The sequence below is a fragment of the Labrus bergylta genome, chromosome 5 (assembly GCF_963930695.1).
Source record: "Labrus bergylta chromosome 5, fLabBer1.1, whole genome shotgun sequence".
NCBI lineage: Eukaryota > Metazoa > Chordata > Actinopteri > Labriformes > Labridae > Labrus > Labrus bergylta.
The window spans coordinates 1209234-1227217 of record NC_089199.1 but is presented as its reverse complement, the minus strand read 5'-3'; the positions used below and the strand labels follow the sequence as shown (position 1 = coordinate 1227217).

Genomic DNA, 17984 nt, shown 5'->3' with positions numbered 1-17984 from the left:
ATGTACAGATGGCAGGATCAGAGAGAGCTGCCAGCAATGCCCTCTGCTAATTTGATTCTCATCACAGAGCAGGGATGAATAAGCCACACAGAGTAAGGCGGCTCTACCATCTCTTCTGTTTCACAAGAGGGTGGGGTGGGGGGGGGCACCCAGGACTGCTGAAGTTGCGTGGAGCTCGTCCAGTTTTTGGGCACTAAGCCTCACCCAGCTCAGGGCATCATTCTCCCTGACATATGCTAATCTATCTGCAGGAAATCCTTTTCTAAGCAATTCACTTCTTCTGCTCTGAACAGATAACCGGAGATAAAAAAACAATACAACTGATAGGTCATTCAAATGAAGCATAAAAACATCAGATAATAAGTGAGCATGCTGCGTTCATGAGTACCGGTACTGTAATTATGTTTCACAGTGAAATCTCAACTGTTTCATTTAAATAGTGTCCATGATAATAACAAATCCCAACATCTTAATTATGAAGTAAAAGAGGACACATCCCTGAATCCATTAAGCACCTCTTTTTAGAATATAACATATGGGAAGCAGCTGTGGGCTGTCAAGAGAGAAACACCTGATATATGTGCAGTGTGTAAAGCAGTGACAGATGAGGGCTACCTCTCTCCTCCTCATCAGAATAAAGAAGAACACCATTTCAACACAGCAGCTACACTGACAACACGTTGTATTAGTAAATGATTTGCTCTTAACTGACTTTGTGTTGACATGAGATACAACAAACAGATGAACTCAAATAGATAAGTGCGTCCATTGTCAACCAGTGGTGTGACCTCTGACCCGGTCCACAGACGACGGAGACACAGTGTGTGGGCTCAAATCACTTTCACACCTGTCTGCCTCTGTGAGACGTGGACTTTTCCATTTCATCTGCTAACACCATCTGATTCACTCGTCATTATGAGCCCATCTTTACCAAGCCTGTGTACAATGATCATAATAATAATACTAATAATAATAATAATATATAATAATAATAAGATTACGATTTATGAAGAAAGAGCCAGTATAGTGGCATCATGTTATACTGTTGTTATCTGTTGCTTGCCAAAGGACTACAGTTGAAAATTAGCCTGCTGGCTAACACTGGCACATTTACAGAAAGACGATAACTTTCAGTTTGACTTTGGACCCTAAAATGTTTTCCTTTAACTTCAATATTTCAAAGGTGGTGGTGGTGGTGGCACTTATGACCAAAGAAGAAGTCGATGTCGGGATGAAAGAAGAAGACAACGGGATGATGACAGACAGCGTTGAGAAGAAGTTAGAGGATGAAGTATGAGAAGAGGGGAAACTGACACCACATACCATTAAATACAATAATCCTGCACTTAACCATTTCTAGGGGTATTTTACTTTCTTCAGTTAATGAGATGATAATCAATGATCGATTATCACAGAACCACTGTTTTGTGAGATCTGCTAAACGTGAACACTGGGTCTAAGTCTTGTTTTAAACGACTAACATTTTAAAGACCATATTCATTTTGATGGTTGAAGAATTGAAAGAAAAAACAGATAAGATGAAATAGTTTGTCAGGAAGACAGAGAGAGGAGAAGTCGGAGCAGATGAGCTCTGAGATGATATGTGAGGTATCGATCTGCAGCAGACACATTACTTACAGTGTACAGTTCATTTGTCACCTTCACCAGTTCCTCGTGCATCTGGATCCCGATGTCCTTACTCTGAAACACAGCGAGCAGAACGAACAGGGGTCAGAAAACAAATCATGTTTGAGCCTTCAGCTGTGACCCGTCAAAACAAACCCAGTCTGTTATGAAGTCAGACTATGTCCATAAATATTGGATGAACTCGCAAGAAAGTTGGAACCGATATTCAAGGGCATCAGTGGATGTTGGTGTAATGGGCATCGAGAGCTGAAAACAAAAAGTCTGACATCCTTTGACAAAAACATTCACTTGATGCTCCACTTTGATCTCCACACAAAATCAACAGAGCACCATGAGGACAAACAAGCCCTGTTTCTAGTTTCACATCTCAGACTGCTCAAGCCATTGTTTGTTTCTGTCACCAATTTCAATTGTTTTGTCAGAATCTACTGAAGAAACTGCGAGTGATGCAATAAACTTTTCATGAAGTTTCCTCACAACTGCATGTCCTCAGTCCTCATAGTGCGCAGCACGCCGTGTGAAGGAAAACAAGGGACCCACCTGGAGGCAGAGGGAATGTTCTGATGTGTGTTTGTGTGGGAGAGAGGCTTTCAGCTTGTGTTTGAAGACTCTGAGCCCCCGCACATCTTTGTATTATTGTCTGACACATTCAAGAAAACATTTTAGATAAAGAATCCTCCTGACTCCACAGAGCTATAGCTTCAGCTGACATTTGTCTTCAGTTGTAATTGTTTGTGAAAATTACCTCAACGAGGGCTAAGACCTTTTTCAGTGGAAATCAGTGGAAATAAATTGACTGACATATTTTGATCAATTTAGTCATTCTTTGAGAAAAAATGTAAAGCTTTGCAGGTTCCAGCCTCTTGAATTATCAGGATTTTTTCTTTCATTTATAGTCGTGAACTGAGATTCTTTGGGTTCTTGGAATATGGACAAATGGAATATAAAGATATCACTTCTGGCAATGGAAAATTGTTCCATTATTTATATAATTTTGAAGACTTAATAACCGATTGGTCAAAAAATGATCAGCAGATTATTCCATTATGAAAATAATATAGCAGATAACATTAAAGGTAAACTCACTGTTTGAGTTTCATCAAAAACTTTGAGGTTTCCTGAATACATTTCCACAAGTCATATGAACTTCTAGACAGATTGAGGCTTTTCCAATTCTTGACTTCTCAGCCTTATATGCTAGACACACAGTGGCTGTAATGTGTGTGTCTTCCCATATGTGTGTGAGGGATCTGAGCCAGCTGAAGCTGCCAAGTCAAACTCAAACATTTCATTACATGTTCTCATGTTTGGCTTTTGTTTTCATCATTCTGCCTCAACGTGTCAGCACAGATATGAGAGCAGAGCTCAGCTCCAGCCAAAAATACCAGAAATGAACATTATATGTAACATTTTATTACATGTTTTAAGGATTTAAGGAAAGCTTGATGAGCCTGTTAGCGCCAATATAATGCAATATTTGAAGAAGGAGTACATTTGGTTGAATCAAGAATTAAATAAAATCATAATTCGTGAGTTTGTTTTGGATCCAATAGGATTAATAGGATTAGTAGGATTGGTTAAATAGTCATTAACCTTGTGTAAGACCATAGACTGTAAATATTAATGGATGAAGCCTGAGTGACGTCAGCCATCTTTAACAATTCTATGTCAAAGTGATTCTGGGCGGCACTATTTGGCACTGCGAATCAGATGCATTGTGCATCTCAGAATGAGTATTTCAGATTCATTTACAGACTCATTGGCAGCCGTCGCCATGCTGGAAATCCTGTCTCACCCTAACTTCCAGTCAAACTAAGGACAGGCAGAGAGCTGGAGCTGAGGATGTTTTTAAACCTCTTGACAAACCGTTACATCTTGCCCACTTGTCAATCATGTCAGCTACGCGCCTAACTATGGATAACACGTATCATTTTCAAAATCAAAAACTTTTTTAAAAAAAAGTACACCCCCTGTACAGGGTGTGCCCATGAAGACAATGACTAATCAGACTTATTACATTTTTTGTACCAGCCTGTAAACATGTTCATTTATGCTGTAAAAACAGCTTTTTTGCCTGTTGTGTGTTTGTGACTTCTGGTGTTCCTGGAGCCAGCCTCATGCATTGTACATACAACATACTGTCCATCACAGGTGAACATTTACGTTCACCACGCATACATGTGGTTCAAAAGACAGTATGAGCTCTTAGTCTGCTCAGAGACTTTCTGCATGCAACTTGTTTGGTTACTTCATCTTCCTTTTCCATCCAATGTCATGCACAATACACTTTTCACACCCCCACTCACTTACACTACTGAGTCTGTTGACATCCAAACCTAACCTCTTTTTGCAACTTAACTGTAAATAAATTGGCATAATTAAGAGTCATTTTGGTGTCTCTACCTTTATTTTCCATGGCCTTTGAGCGGGTCATGACAGGAATAATACTGAAATGTATAACACATCTAACTATAAAAAGGGGACAAAACCTCCAATATACAACTTGAAGGCTGACGTGAAGTGACAAAAAGAAAATTAGAATGTAATAGATCAAAGTTGCTTGTCAAATTTTCAGATTATTTACAGTTGTTCGACAAAAAGAAAAGGTTAATAAAAAATAATACTATTTAAATGAGTGAAACATGGTCAGTCTTGTCAGTTGGAGATTTATGCATACAGACTTTTAGCATGCAACTAACAATGGCTGAAGCTTTGCAGACTGCATACAGAAGTCCTCAGTGTGTGAGGTGCTTTCAAATTTGGCAGCAACATGTCAAATAGACGTCCTGTAAATCCCCTGCGCGCACCACCTTAATCAGACACTTTTTTTTAAACAGCGTTGAAAGCTGACTCATTCAGTCTGGTGCAACATAGTGACTCAGCAAAGTGCATGATTTCATTTCAAACATGAATCACTACAAGAAGTATAATTTTGTGACGTTGCTCTAACAAGGAGGAGCTGAAAGGGAACCTTAGTGCAACTTAACAGTATGAACAGGACTGACACACACACACACACACCACCTACCATTTATTCAGAGGGAGTCATGGGCAGGTAAAGGTTCACATTTCAGTGCACACCCTGCTCGACTATGATAACTGTGCTTCAAAAAAACTTGCTGCTGGTGAGTCACAATAACTAATCATCAAAGAAGAAGAAGCTAAAAAAGTGTCATGAAAAAGATCTTCCAACAGTTCACTGAACATGATAATGTAATTTAACCACAAGAGACCTCGGTAATACAGGAGGGATATGTGGGTTTTGCTTTGTTTTTATCTAAATAGCACTGAAGCAACATCAAACTGGGATGTGTGTTAAACGGGGAGAATCCTCTAAGGTCTGGTGCAGCTGGTGAATGGCATCTGTATGCATGAGTGGGTCTAAAATCAGACAGACTGCAGCATGTATACTGCAGAGAGGGGGAGCAGGGAGGGTTCAACCAGCCCGTGTGATGCAACCCAGAGTAAGAGCTGGAGGGGGTCAGATTGTAGCAGCCGTCATAATTACTCATGCAATTATATATTATTTAGATCTTCCCTCTATGAAAGGCAAACAATAGGTTGGTTCCACCAGCTGGACTTTGATGGAATTCTTCTTTACCATCGATTGATACAGAGAACAATTAGCATGGAATAGAGAGAAGGAAAATACTTCTTCTATCTGCTTTAACTTAATTTCTTTACCATTTCTTTCTCCACTGATCTTCTCTACAGTAAATGTATTCTACAGATCTTACATTCTTGGGAACTGGCTTTTTAATGCAAACAAAAAAAATGCAAAATGGTACCATTCTGTTATACCAAATAAATCTTATGGGCCTTACTTTTGAAGGACTCAAACAAAAGATGTATATCTCTGAAGTTGTATAAAAAGAAGAAAATCTGTTACAATGAAAAGCCACTAGAGCTACTAGCAGTCGGTTGCGAAAACCCCACTGCGTATAGCAGATGATCTCCTGTTTTATGACTGCATGTATTCAATCCAAAGAGAACCTCAACCTAACACTATTTTGAGTCAAGGAAGTGAATACTTTATGTGTTTTTTTCACAATGTAGGATATTAGGTTGGCACATTTGATTTGGGGTGGATGGTTGTTGGAGAGCAAGACAAACAAAAACCATGTAACCACAGCCTCTGAACATGATGCAACACCTGAAGCACAACCATTAATCATAGCAAATATATAGTCTAAAACATTGTACTACACAGAATTCAAAACAACAGGACAAAAAAACAAATTGAACAAAACCTCATAATAAATTGCCCTGGATCTCTTTTTGTCAACAGCTGTTCATTCTTTCCTCGATCACCTCGCCATGTTCAATCGCCAAACATCCAAAGCTCTTTCATCCATTTCAGTTCAACACTGAAAGAAACATTGAAGAACAGTTTCAAATTTCCCTGGAGCTCCATCAAATTGTTGATACATTATTTATCATCAGTAGCAGAAAAATCCATTATAGCTTTTCTGTATGAAAAATAAACACACAAACACACACACACACACACAAACACACACACCGTCATTTCTGAATGTAGCAGAGTAAGCTGACTGGAGCTTACCTACAGGAAGGCCTGCAAGGTGAAAACAGGGTTCTGCTGTTTGGATAAGACTTCAGTCATCTGGGCAATGTGCTGACAGAGAGCCAAAAGTTACACCAGTGTGGTGGGGGGGGCTGCACATCTTTTTCCCATTGCAACTTTGAAACTCTACGTAGTCCATGAGACAGATGCAACACATTCCTTAAGGCGACCATGAGCTTGCATGCTAAAGCCCAATTAAAGGCCAAAAGTAGGTGAGAAGCGTTCAGCTCTTTTTATTGGCCGTCTAACTAAAATAATTGGCATGTAGCAGTAATGATAGTCTCACTGACCTTCTTGAACAGACGGATGACATCCTCAACGATCTGGGCCAGGCGAACGATGACGTTGTTCGTGTAGATGTCACTGAGGGTGGCATGGTCCCGGCTCTCCCTCCTCGTCTGGTTCAGGACCAGATACCAGCAGTTTACTGAGGACAGCAGGTGTTGGTCTTTCCTGAAACAAAGACAGGAAGAATACAGGTATGTTCAAACGTATCTTAGCCTTGATCATATGGATAAATAGGAAAGGTTTTTTCAATGGTAATTTGCTTTTTTACTTTTTTTTTTCATTTTTATTTGGGACAACTCTTGTTTAAAAATTTTAGCAAAAAAACTGTCATGCTGATGACTCTGAGGCTATTCAACACTTTTAGCTTAATGCTAAGGTTGGAGTGTCATCACAAAACAATGAAAATATTTGCACATAAATAATTAGAATGTAAAATGATTATGTTTATAATGGCATCATTATTTTATTAGCTTATGTTAATGTTAACACTATGTCATGAGTTATAAAATATTTGGTTATTATACACATTTTTGAATTAAAAATTATGTCAGGGATCAGCAAAAGTCATTCTACAGCAGACGGATGTAGCTTTACTTATTTCCATAAGAGTCTACTAGCAATTATTGGACATTTCACCCTCATATTAGTACAGGGCTGATCATGGGAACCCCAAAGTTATGATGGCTAAACTTCTTGGGACTCAAATACCCTATGATCTGTTAAAAAAAGGAATATTTCAATCTGAAATCAATTCTAAAGTGAATCTACAGAATGAATGTTTGATATCTAAGGGTAACTTCAAATATGTTTTCCAATAACTATGTATTTATCATTTGGAACAACAACACAACACCACAGTGCATATCCATATAATATCCAAAGTAGGCATGGCACCAATCCGATCCAGACCCAAATAACTGGATCGGGTATTGGCTACAATAGGCCAATCCATGCTGTCAAACCCTCTATACAACTCAGTCCTATGCTATTCTGTTTTTACAGTAACCACGTGTGTCAGGTATGCCGTTGCAAGTGGTACACAGACTGTGGGTCAGATTTTAGCAGTCATTAGACAGTTTGTAAAACAACTTTAAATAAATAAATAAGTACATCCATAGTTGGAAAAACTGACGCTGCCTTACACACAAATGATTCCCAGTCTCATCCACACAGTGAAGAATACAGGTTACTCATTTAACACTGGTATCTGATCAGATCTGTGTCGGTGTTGGCTGATGCCCATTGGCCAGATATCGGAGAGGTATCATACCTAAAGAAGTCCGGCGGTCCATCTCTAATCCAAAGACAAGGCCAGACACTGCTCTGCAATGTTTAAAAGGGACGAATGGTGGGCAGAGGGGCTAAAGAGAAATTGTATTTTTTTTAACCCAAGAAATGCCAAAATATAAACATGTTAAATAACCACAATTAAATGAATTCCCTTTTTGTCCCTTTCTGCCCCATTGAGCATTTTCCTAACACACTGCATCACTTAATTTCTCTCTCCCACCTGACCCAAAACAAAGCTGCAGTCAAACAAGGCATCAACTTGTTTAAATATACAATCCTGCTGACCATAATGATTCAGAGAGTCATGGGCCCTGATTGCTGCATAATCAGTTTAAACCGTCTCCGCCTCGGGTGCTTTCAAATAGAAAGACCAAGACATTAAACTACACACACACACACACACACACACACACACACACACACACACACACACACACACACACACACACACACACACACACACACACACACACACACACACACACACACACACAGACAGACAGACAGACACAGACAGACAGACAGAGACACACACACACACACACACACACACACACACACACACACACACACACACACACACACACACACACACACACACACACACACACACACACACACACACACACACACACACACACACACACACACACACACACACACACACACACACACACACACACACACACACACACACACACACACACACACACACAATCCCTTCCAACACATACTCTCGTCTGGATCCTATCCGAGCATTAATCAATCACCCAACCCTGAGGAGGAGACAAAGAGAGAGAGGGGGAAATGGGAGCGGGGGGGGGGGGGGGGGGCTAAGACATCAAAGAGCCTCCTTCAGAGAACCTCCATAATGCTAATCACATCTGATGAAGTTGATTCCTAGCTGCTCTATAGTGCTCCCCCAATCATTCCTCCACTGCCCCTGAACACACTCGTATCAGGCTGACAGGAGAGCAGCACATTGTTCTTACAGACAACAGAACAACATGTGTGTAGTAAACTCCATCTTTCCATTGAGCATGGTGTCCTGAGATGCACTTTGCCTGATAGCAAGTCAATTAATTTCCTATTACAGAAATGTAATGGTAAATTAAAAGAGCTGAGGAAATCAAGCCATGCTTCCACGCCACATTTCAGTTCTGCAATCAAAAAGCAATCATAAAATGATGAAATTGGGCATGAATTCGGTCAATCAAAATGACATGAATCCAACTGACCAACTATGGAGAGAGGAAGGTTAGAACTGAGGTTTTATCAACAATAGCAATATGGCCGATATTCTCTCCATCCTCATGGGTGGCATATTTCGTTTGTCTCATAATCTCTCATTTTGTACGAGTTCTGCTCAGCTGACCTCTCAGCCTGTAATGTACACAGCTACTTGCTGTATAATCGCTGTTTGTGCTCGACTTCCTGCTCATCCCTGAAAATGGCCTGAGATGCCTCATCACATCCCCAAGCAAAACCAGACTCCCATTTTAGCACCTTTTTCATCTTCCTCAGCTTTCCATTCAGCCCAGTTTCTCTTTGGACAGGAGACCCATTCTTGACCCTCCTCCGACAGTTTAAACAGTGCGTGGACCCTCCATTGTAAAACTTCTACTAAGCATGCTATTCTGTGTTTTCCACTAAACTGAAGGACAAGGTTTTTGACGTTTACTGCAGCATTGATCATTTTTCCTGTTTTTTTTTTATTTTTCCTACTCTCTTATGTGATATGTAATGTGTCTTGATAATTATTTTATGAATCAGCAGTATACAAAAAAAGACTGATTGAATTATCAACAAACACAACGTAGAGAGCAAATCAAAATTTAGACCAGATGACTACTGGAAAAAGAAATCATCCTGAAGGTAATTGGTGGATCATCAAAGTCAATCAGCTTCATATTTTTGAAACCATGAACGTCTCCATCTGTTCTCAATCCAGCTAATATATGTTAAAATATGTCAGTAAGGACCAACATTTTCTACCAGTGCCAGCACTCACTAACTTAAGGTCTAGGCATGTCAAAAAATAACCACAGAAGATTGTTGGTCTCACCTTGATTTTTAAAATCCACTTTGTAGTCTCACAGTTAAAGACAACATTTTGAACAATGACTGTTAAGAAAAACTGTTAAGAGAAACTGACCATGTATATTTTCTTGATGCTCAGGGATAAAGCCTTGAAGCTTAAAACAAACAGGGTGTAAGATCTTGTTTTCCCTGGTCCCTGTCTGAATTTAACAGGAACTAGCAGCAGGAGGTCTGTAATTAGGCTTCATCTCTGGGTGCTGGATATTTTAACACAGTAATTAATGTAGCTCTTTTTTTATGGGACAGAAGAAACTAACTTTCCAAAATGAATTCTTACCAAGAGGCCTATCTATCACAAAGACCTGACTGCATGTTCAGCTAAACTCCTTCTACCATCAATACGTTGTATTCACTCTTCCTCGCTGATTTCCCGTAAAAAGGTGGAGTATCAGTCAAGAGCCTGCAGGTCAATTAATCTAGAAGGCTTCAAAAGGGGCTGCTTTTGAATGGCACCATGCCCCGGTATTTAAACACAGGATATTATTAACATGCAGAGGGCAAGTGATGAGCTCTGAGCGTCTCCAGAGATGTAAGGTGGAGGAGGAGGAGGAGGAGGAGAGGAGTGAAGCTCTCTGGCATCCTGTTACATCTGCCTCATCCTGGGAAGCACTGCCTGGAAGTCTCCATGGATTTTTACAAGGTTTGCATCCATGCAGGGATTTCTGTGAAATGTGTAAAGAAGAACAGGCGAAGAGGCAGTGAAAGTGAACAGAGAAACAAAGTAAAAAATGGATTGGTTGGAGAGCCATAATCCTTTGATTCAAGGATAAAACTGATGGCAAGAAATCTCCAAGATGTGCACAAACAGAACACGTTCTCATTGTATAAAACAGTGAACGTGCTTTAGTCACCATCTCATCACCCAGGGCCTGTGATGTGACTGAGCCACGATTTCCAAAAGGAAGTGTGTATTTGTCAAACCAGGACTGGGCTCTATGAAGGTCTTTAATCCCCTCCACTCTGCCTGCCTCCCGCTTATCAATGAAACAGCTGTGGAAGAACAGAGGGTGCACATGCTTTTCTCCCCTTTTCATGCAATGCTTCAATATGTTACAATGTTGATTTGCACATCATTAAATACTTATTTTCTTGAAGGAGACTTGGAGCCAGTGTTTGATAATGCACAGCTTCACAGTTTCAGGGGCCGGAGCAGAACATCAACAAAGAGAAGAAGGTCTGACAACAAAATGAGAAAGCAAAGCGGTTCAATTATTGATGCTGTACAGTATGCTGACTTCCTTCAGCTGTGCTTGTCAATCTGATTAGAGCAGATATGGCTCAATAAATTTTTTTTTTAAAAAACGAGCCTCGAGTTATTGTTTAACCTTTTACCCCTTAGATCTCCAGAGTGCTATGATTCAAGTTCTAGCTATAGCTGTTCAGAAGCCACAAAGAGAAAATAAACAGCATTTTCCCCTTTCTTTATCACAATGTCATAACTGAATATGAAATAATGTAAAGTGAGCAGTTTATGAACACTGACAGGTTCAGCAGGGCTTCACTTCAGGGTCTTTGTAACATACTGAGAGGTTTGTACTTACCTGTAACAACATGCTCATTGTACATGATCTCACTTTAATTTCTCTGATCTTTTTCTGTTGTGTTTTTTCTGCAGCAGTTTATTTGTATTAACTGAACCTCACTTCTTTCTGACCTTCAATTTCCACAATTGACCAATCAGAATCCAGGGTACAACATAGTGGTGTAACTAAACATTGTGGCTGTGTTTCGAGGCCGCATCACATTGAACTGTTCTTTAAAGGGCCGTGCTCAACATCCATTGAATTATTTTGAGTTGTTCTCTGCTGACCATGAAATAAACTCAGACGTGACTCTAGAATCAGCATTGACAGCTTCAAAACTAAAATAACTAACACACTCTTCAATGGTCGAGCTCTTTAAAGAAAGACTCCAAACACTTTTCCATCCCAGTAACTCCCCTGACCAATCGCTTGGCAAAGAGATTACCACAAACACACACACACACACACAACGCAATTTGGACAGCACTATAAGCCCTGTCTTATCTCTCCCAGACAGGTTATACTCCGTATCAATATTGCATGAGTTGCCTTTCTAATGGTGCTGTGTAACGTCTGAATATGTCTGTATGACAGACGATACACACCCACTCTAATTTGATGTGCTACATTATAAATCCCATTCATGATGTAGCCTGAAACGTCTGCTTCATAATTAAAATCAGGTTAGCCATTGTCTCTGAGGAACAAAGGAAGAGGTGCTCTATCAGAGGTAACCTTTCAGGGTGTATCTACACTGTGGCCAACAAGTGGGAGAGCAGAATGATGTTCGATGGTGCGGCTGCTAATGCGTTGTAGCTGCAGCAGCTGTAAATCACAGTGGCATTCAGCTTGCTAATGAATCTGCACAGGAAGGGTTCAGCCAGCAGACTGCAGGCTCCAGGATCCAGCCCATATGGAAGTCTGTACTGGTAAAGGCAACTCTATTAAACGGTCCTGATTTGCCCTCTCTAAAATCATAAAGGTAATACATAAAAATACAAACTGCATCGGAAACTTGACAGAACAGCATTTTCAACGCAATTAAAGACAGTCTTTGGTGTGTTCAGAGATGTCTGGTATAAGATATTTTAGACCAGACATATTTCAAATTCAAAGACAACAAAGTCAAATCAAGAGGTTCGAGGGCCTAAAGTATTTAATGATGTTGATTGGACGGGCTTTATTTCAACAAAATGTTTTTATTGGACCAGCATGTACTTTTCTTGCTGAATTGGTATTTTTGGAGTTTGGTATGAAGTTAACGACACTACATTGAGAGAAAGGCACAGTAAAGGGCGTGTCACGGCTGATAAACAGGATTCATGGTTGCCTGCCTGTTCAGACCAGGAATGCACAGTACAAGGTGCACTCATGTTATGAGCACTTTTTCTGGATTTCCATATGCTGAAAAAAAGCAATTCAGTTTGAACGAACCTGAATTAGAGGTCTATTTATTAGACTACTCATTAGGGGTGCACAGATGCATCGGTTTAACATCAGTATCAGCAGCTATCAGCCCTGTTGACAGACGTCTGCACATCTAAAAACAATGTTGCATGAAGCGATGGCATCTAGTACAGTAGTAGTATAGTTTCTTCATTGGACAGAAGAAATCATCTGATGGACAAAATCTGCTTCATGGTCAAACATGAGGAAAATGTCGGCATTGTGGGATACTTCCACCAAAAGAAGAAGTTAAAAAAAACATCAGAATAGGCAATCAGCTAATTTGTTATTTCAAAAGTTGTATTGGTGTCAGCCCTGGTTCTCACAATCATTGCATCCCGACTATTTATGCTAATACATGTGAAGGTGTGTGTGTCAGAAATGTCAGGTACCACAGACATTTAGTATGGCTCAATTTAATATCCTCTCCTCATGTAAATCATGACTATCCTTCCACACACACTTCAGCTCTTATTGGATAATACTTGCACGTCTTAACACTTTAAAATAAATATAGTTCTGAGGAGGTAAGTATTATACACACGCTCCATATCCGAATGTGACACATTCAAAGTGTTAAACCTCATGCTAATATAGATATCACTGTACCGTACATCCATGAGTGTGTGTATGTGAGACCCTTGTCAAGATTCATGTTAGGCTTTAAGTCGTCCATAATCTTGGCAGTGTGAAGTGCAACATGATTATAGCATGTGTCTGAGGATTAGAGTGTATGTTTTTAACACCTGTCCCTCTCTGTGTGTGTGGAGAATATCAGCCGTTCAGTCTAAGGTTAAGCCGCTGTGTCCCTGCAGCAGCAGCAGCATGTCAGCCAGATGCCATAGTGCAGCGCGCCTCCTCTAACACAGCTGGACTCAATTATCCAATCAAACATGCACCCAGCGCACACACACACTCACAAATCTTTGCCAGTTCAAGGAGTGTTCAGATTACCAAAAGATACATTTTGTTTAGAGTCTAGATTAAACTTCTTCAGAAAATCTTGAATCGTTTTACTACACGTCTCCCAATAAGGCAAATGAGCTTCTTCTAGATGAATAGGAACATTTCAGTAAGGCAGGCAGAGCAGCTTCTCACAAATTTAACCACGCTTACATTACAAACTTTATCTACTTTTAAAATGTGAAAATGTCAGGAATGCAGTGCCGCACTTTCAATGTGTGTGTGTGAATCAGAGCTGTGATTGGACTTCATATATGCAGAAGTAGATTTAAGTGGGTGATCTGGAGCCAGATCACAGCTTGGTTAAGCTTTCCTGTTCGCCTGAGGTGCTTGATTTTGCGAGCGGCGTCTCATCATTTCATGCTCTGCGTGACTCATGTACCAATGTGTTGCCTGGTGGTTTCTGGGCAGACAATCCCACATTTTTCATCACCAGGCACATGAGAGCTGAACATCTTAGTGGGTCAGGAGAAGGTGAGCTGGATTTCAAGTGATGATATTAAATGGCCTTCCCTTTTCCATGCGTCTTTTACTCAGGCACGAGTATCCCCTTGAACTTCACAGGAGTTAACTCTGTCTTGAGTTAATGTTCATTAAAACGTACATACTGTATATTTTCCTCACAATATTATGCTTACAAACACCTTCTAGTCTTTAAAATAAAAGTTACACAGTGAAATGTCTTTAGCCAACAAGAACAATACTAATGATATTATCTGGCACCTGAGCTATTTCTGACAATAGTTATGTGTCTTAATTTAACGGTTCTGATGTTTGCCTTTAAATTATTTGTGTAAATTAACTCAATTTTTATTTACATTCAACCTCTACAGCTTTCTGCCTCATGTAGAGTTCTGGAAAGTCTGCCTTATTCAACATAATGGATGTCATTTTAAACATAATATAGCATGATGCTTTACTAAAAGTAAAGTGCATTAAATGTGTGTCCACTACTTTACATTTACAACTTCTTCAATGAAGCATATCCTCATCACCAAACCAGAAGCAGCTGACCTTTGAAGTCATCATACAGACCATTGTAATAATAGATATTCCCTCACAGTGCAGAAATGTAATGGAGTATTTTGTTGCATAGTCCTGCTCTGTAATCATATTCTGTATGACACTGTAATTCGCACCAGGGTGGGTCCTACACTTGGGTTATAAATAGTGAACTGTTTGAGGATAAAGTCAACATGCATACAGATCCCAGAGATGTACCAAAAGTCAAAGGGTATAAATAAGGGTTTACAAAGAAAATACTTAGAACAGACAAAGTTCAATTATTGCAATTACCAATAATCAATACTGCTTCTTTTAAACAGGGGTACATGAGGGAGGCATGCTCCCCTAACTATATGTAACTGTTTCAGTAAATTTAACAAAATCTAAGACTTCTCTTAACAATGTCTTCTTACTCTCCAGTTGCACTCTCCAAATAAGAGAAAACAGGAGGTGATAAAATTATGCCATTCTGCTTAAGGACTTGCATCTTTCATAGTAGGCTGAAAGTTAGGAGCTTAGAAGGTGAGTAAACTTCATTTTGCCTTCTCAGGCTGCATACAGATCAATTCCTGCCCCTCTGGTAGGCAGAAGTTGTTCTGCTTGCCTCCTTAGACAAAGTACTGCAGGCTCCACTCAGGGCTATATGTCAAACAGCTCTGCCCTGTTTGACTTTAAGAAAATATTGGAGCTATTTTTAATCTCAGTTTCCTCCTAAACGTTTGCTACAATTGAAAACAATATATATCTATATATTTACAATAGATGTTGCAGTTAGGAAGGTGCTTGTATCCTAAAGGAGGGTAAGAGATCAGCTTTCTATTGTTGAGAGAACCATTTATTTGGAAACCTGGCACACAGCCTCTATGAACACTAAATGTAACAGTATCAGCATCACATGCAGCATTTCCAGCGTGCAGGGAGGGAGACTCACTTGAACTGTTGGTGCTCCCTGGAGCTGCGGATCTTGGAAGAGAACCTCTCGGCAAGTTTCTCTAAGCTGCGGGAATATTCCACCTCGATCTCTGATTTGCGGCGGAAGAACTCCTGCAGGTCCTGCAGCAGCTGGATGCGAGACTCAGACTGCTGCTCCAAGCATTTGAACTGCTCCACCAGCTGGTTACGGATCTCTGAATAGAAAACAGCAAACAAAAGTTGTTATGGTTATGTGTCAACTGTTTATATACTGCTTTCATTAAAGAGCAACACATGCCCGGGATTAAAATACCTTTAAAAACATATCAAACTGCATTAATATAACTTATTTGACTTAAACATTCATATGCCTTAAAAATCCTTCATAATCTTTAATATTGTCTTGGTAATTTTGTCAAACTCCTTCAGACCAGCAGGAACATAAAGCTTGTACCTGAGAGTCTGAATAATCATGCTAAGCCACCAAGACAACCTGTGTGTATTTAATGAGAAGCTAACGCTCTACTCCACTTGGAGCGAGGAGTAAGATTTCTCCACAGAGGAATCTGATGCCGCCAGACAGACTGAACATCCTTCCAGCTCGCAGAAACCCATGAGAGAAACCCGATTCCTCTTTGTAGTGCTGTCATCAGCAGCAAAGACACTCCAACTCAGGAGCAGAGAGACACAGAGAGATAAAGGACTATTCTGCAGAATTCAAACAAAACCTGGTGGAAAGAACTATAGAGCAAACATGATGAGGGAGGAAACCACCTTGAGTTATTTATTAAACACCATCATGTCTTTAAATCATCTCATATTAGAGTATTTATTGTCCCCATGTGCAGTTCCTAAGTCAGGTCTAAATGGAAAAACTCTAGGTTAATGTTTTGTTGCATTGGTTCATGCATAGTGCAACCTTTTTGTCTTAGGATGTTTAAAGAATTGATCAATTTTCCAGTTGTCTGGACCTTTCACAATAAACCAAGTGATGTTTTGTGTTCTTTTGCTGCACCAACAACAGTATTCAATTCAATTCAATTCAATTCAATTCAAAAAACTTTATTTGTCCCCGAGGGGCAATTCAAAGGCACACAGAGCAGTAAATTAACAACAGTGCAAGTACGAAACATTTTAACCTAAATATAAAGTGTCAATTTAAATACAACTTAAAGCTTAAACGTAACTTAAAATACAAAATATAAAAATAGTAGATATAAGTGGACAGGGATCGGACTAACAGATGTAAATAGATGTAAACAGAACTATGTGCAGTAAACGAGAAATAAATATATATATACAGAGCTATGTGCAAGTAGGCTAGGAGTTGAGGAGCTGGACAGCCCTAGGAACAAAGGTTGCTCTTCTCCTCTGTGTCCTGCAGCAGGACAAACAGTATTGTAAAACAGTAGTTTATCCCATTCTAAGGTTGTTTTTTTTCAGCTCCCTCAACCTTGTTTTCTCCAACCAGAGGACTTTTTTTTCTGTCTTCAAAAGCTCTAAATGGATTATGCAAAAAAAAAAAGTGTTATGTCACTGCATGTTGTAACATGCTTAAGTTAAAAAATTAGTCATTGCATGTTAACCCTAAAGATATTCTATTAAATCTGAGCAGTAAAGTGTGTCAGTCAGTTAAACCACAGCAGTCACACAGACTGTGTTTCCATGCTGTTCAGGGTGTCATTCTTTCAGCCGAGCCCTCCTTGTGGATATAAGCAGCCTCTCGCCGCTGGGGGAAGTTTGCCATTCGGAGTGAAACAGTGCTGTTCCGCGGGGCGGGAGGGCCCTTTTCTTTACCTGTGATGTCGTGCCGCCTTGCCTCAGCCCGGAGCGGCGAGCTTCACTCTGTGGTTAACCACCGTCCCTGCCCTCCTCCTTTATCCTCCCACTCTCCCTCAAACTCTGTGGGCTTAGAGAGCGATACTACCTCTGCTGCTGCTGCTGCAGCCCTGTCAGGAATGTCTGTTCTACCCAGACATGCAGCTATGCTCCCCGTTTGCCTTTTTTTTTATTTAAAAAAAAAGAAAAGAAAAAAACTGTCTTGCCCCAGGACATTGTGCCACTGATCTGCATGAGTGACAAGGAGGACTTTAGAAAACACTCTGACAAAAAGAAAGGGAACTCAGTAACCACCAGCTGCAGCTCTGCCATTGACAGATGAGCTTAGAAAAATAGGTCACACACACACACACACACACACACACACACACACACAAGTGTGAGAA

The 17984-nt window shown here is 40.1% G+C and overlaps 1 protein-coding gene across 2 annotated transcripts in view; it reads right to left on the bottom strand.

Moving 5' to 3' along the window:
* srgap3 (SLIT-ROBO Rho GTPase activating protein 3) overlaps positions 1-17984 on the bottom strand; it is a 59210-nt gene that overhangs the window by 27363 nt on the left and 13863 nt on the right. For both annotated transcript variants that reach the window (XM_020642099.3, XM_020642100.3), the window contains exons 2-4: positions 15779-15974; positions 6523-6685; positions 1639-1701 (exon numbers count right to left, since the gene is read on the bottom strand). In XM_020642099.3, coding sequence (XP_020497755.1) covers positions 1639-1701; positions 6523-6685; positions 15779-15974 — 422 coding nt within the window. The remainder of the gene's footprint in view (positions 1-1638; positions 1702-6522; positions 6686-15778; positions 15975-17984) is intronic.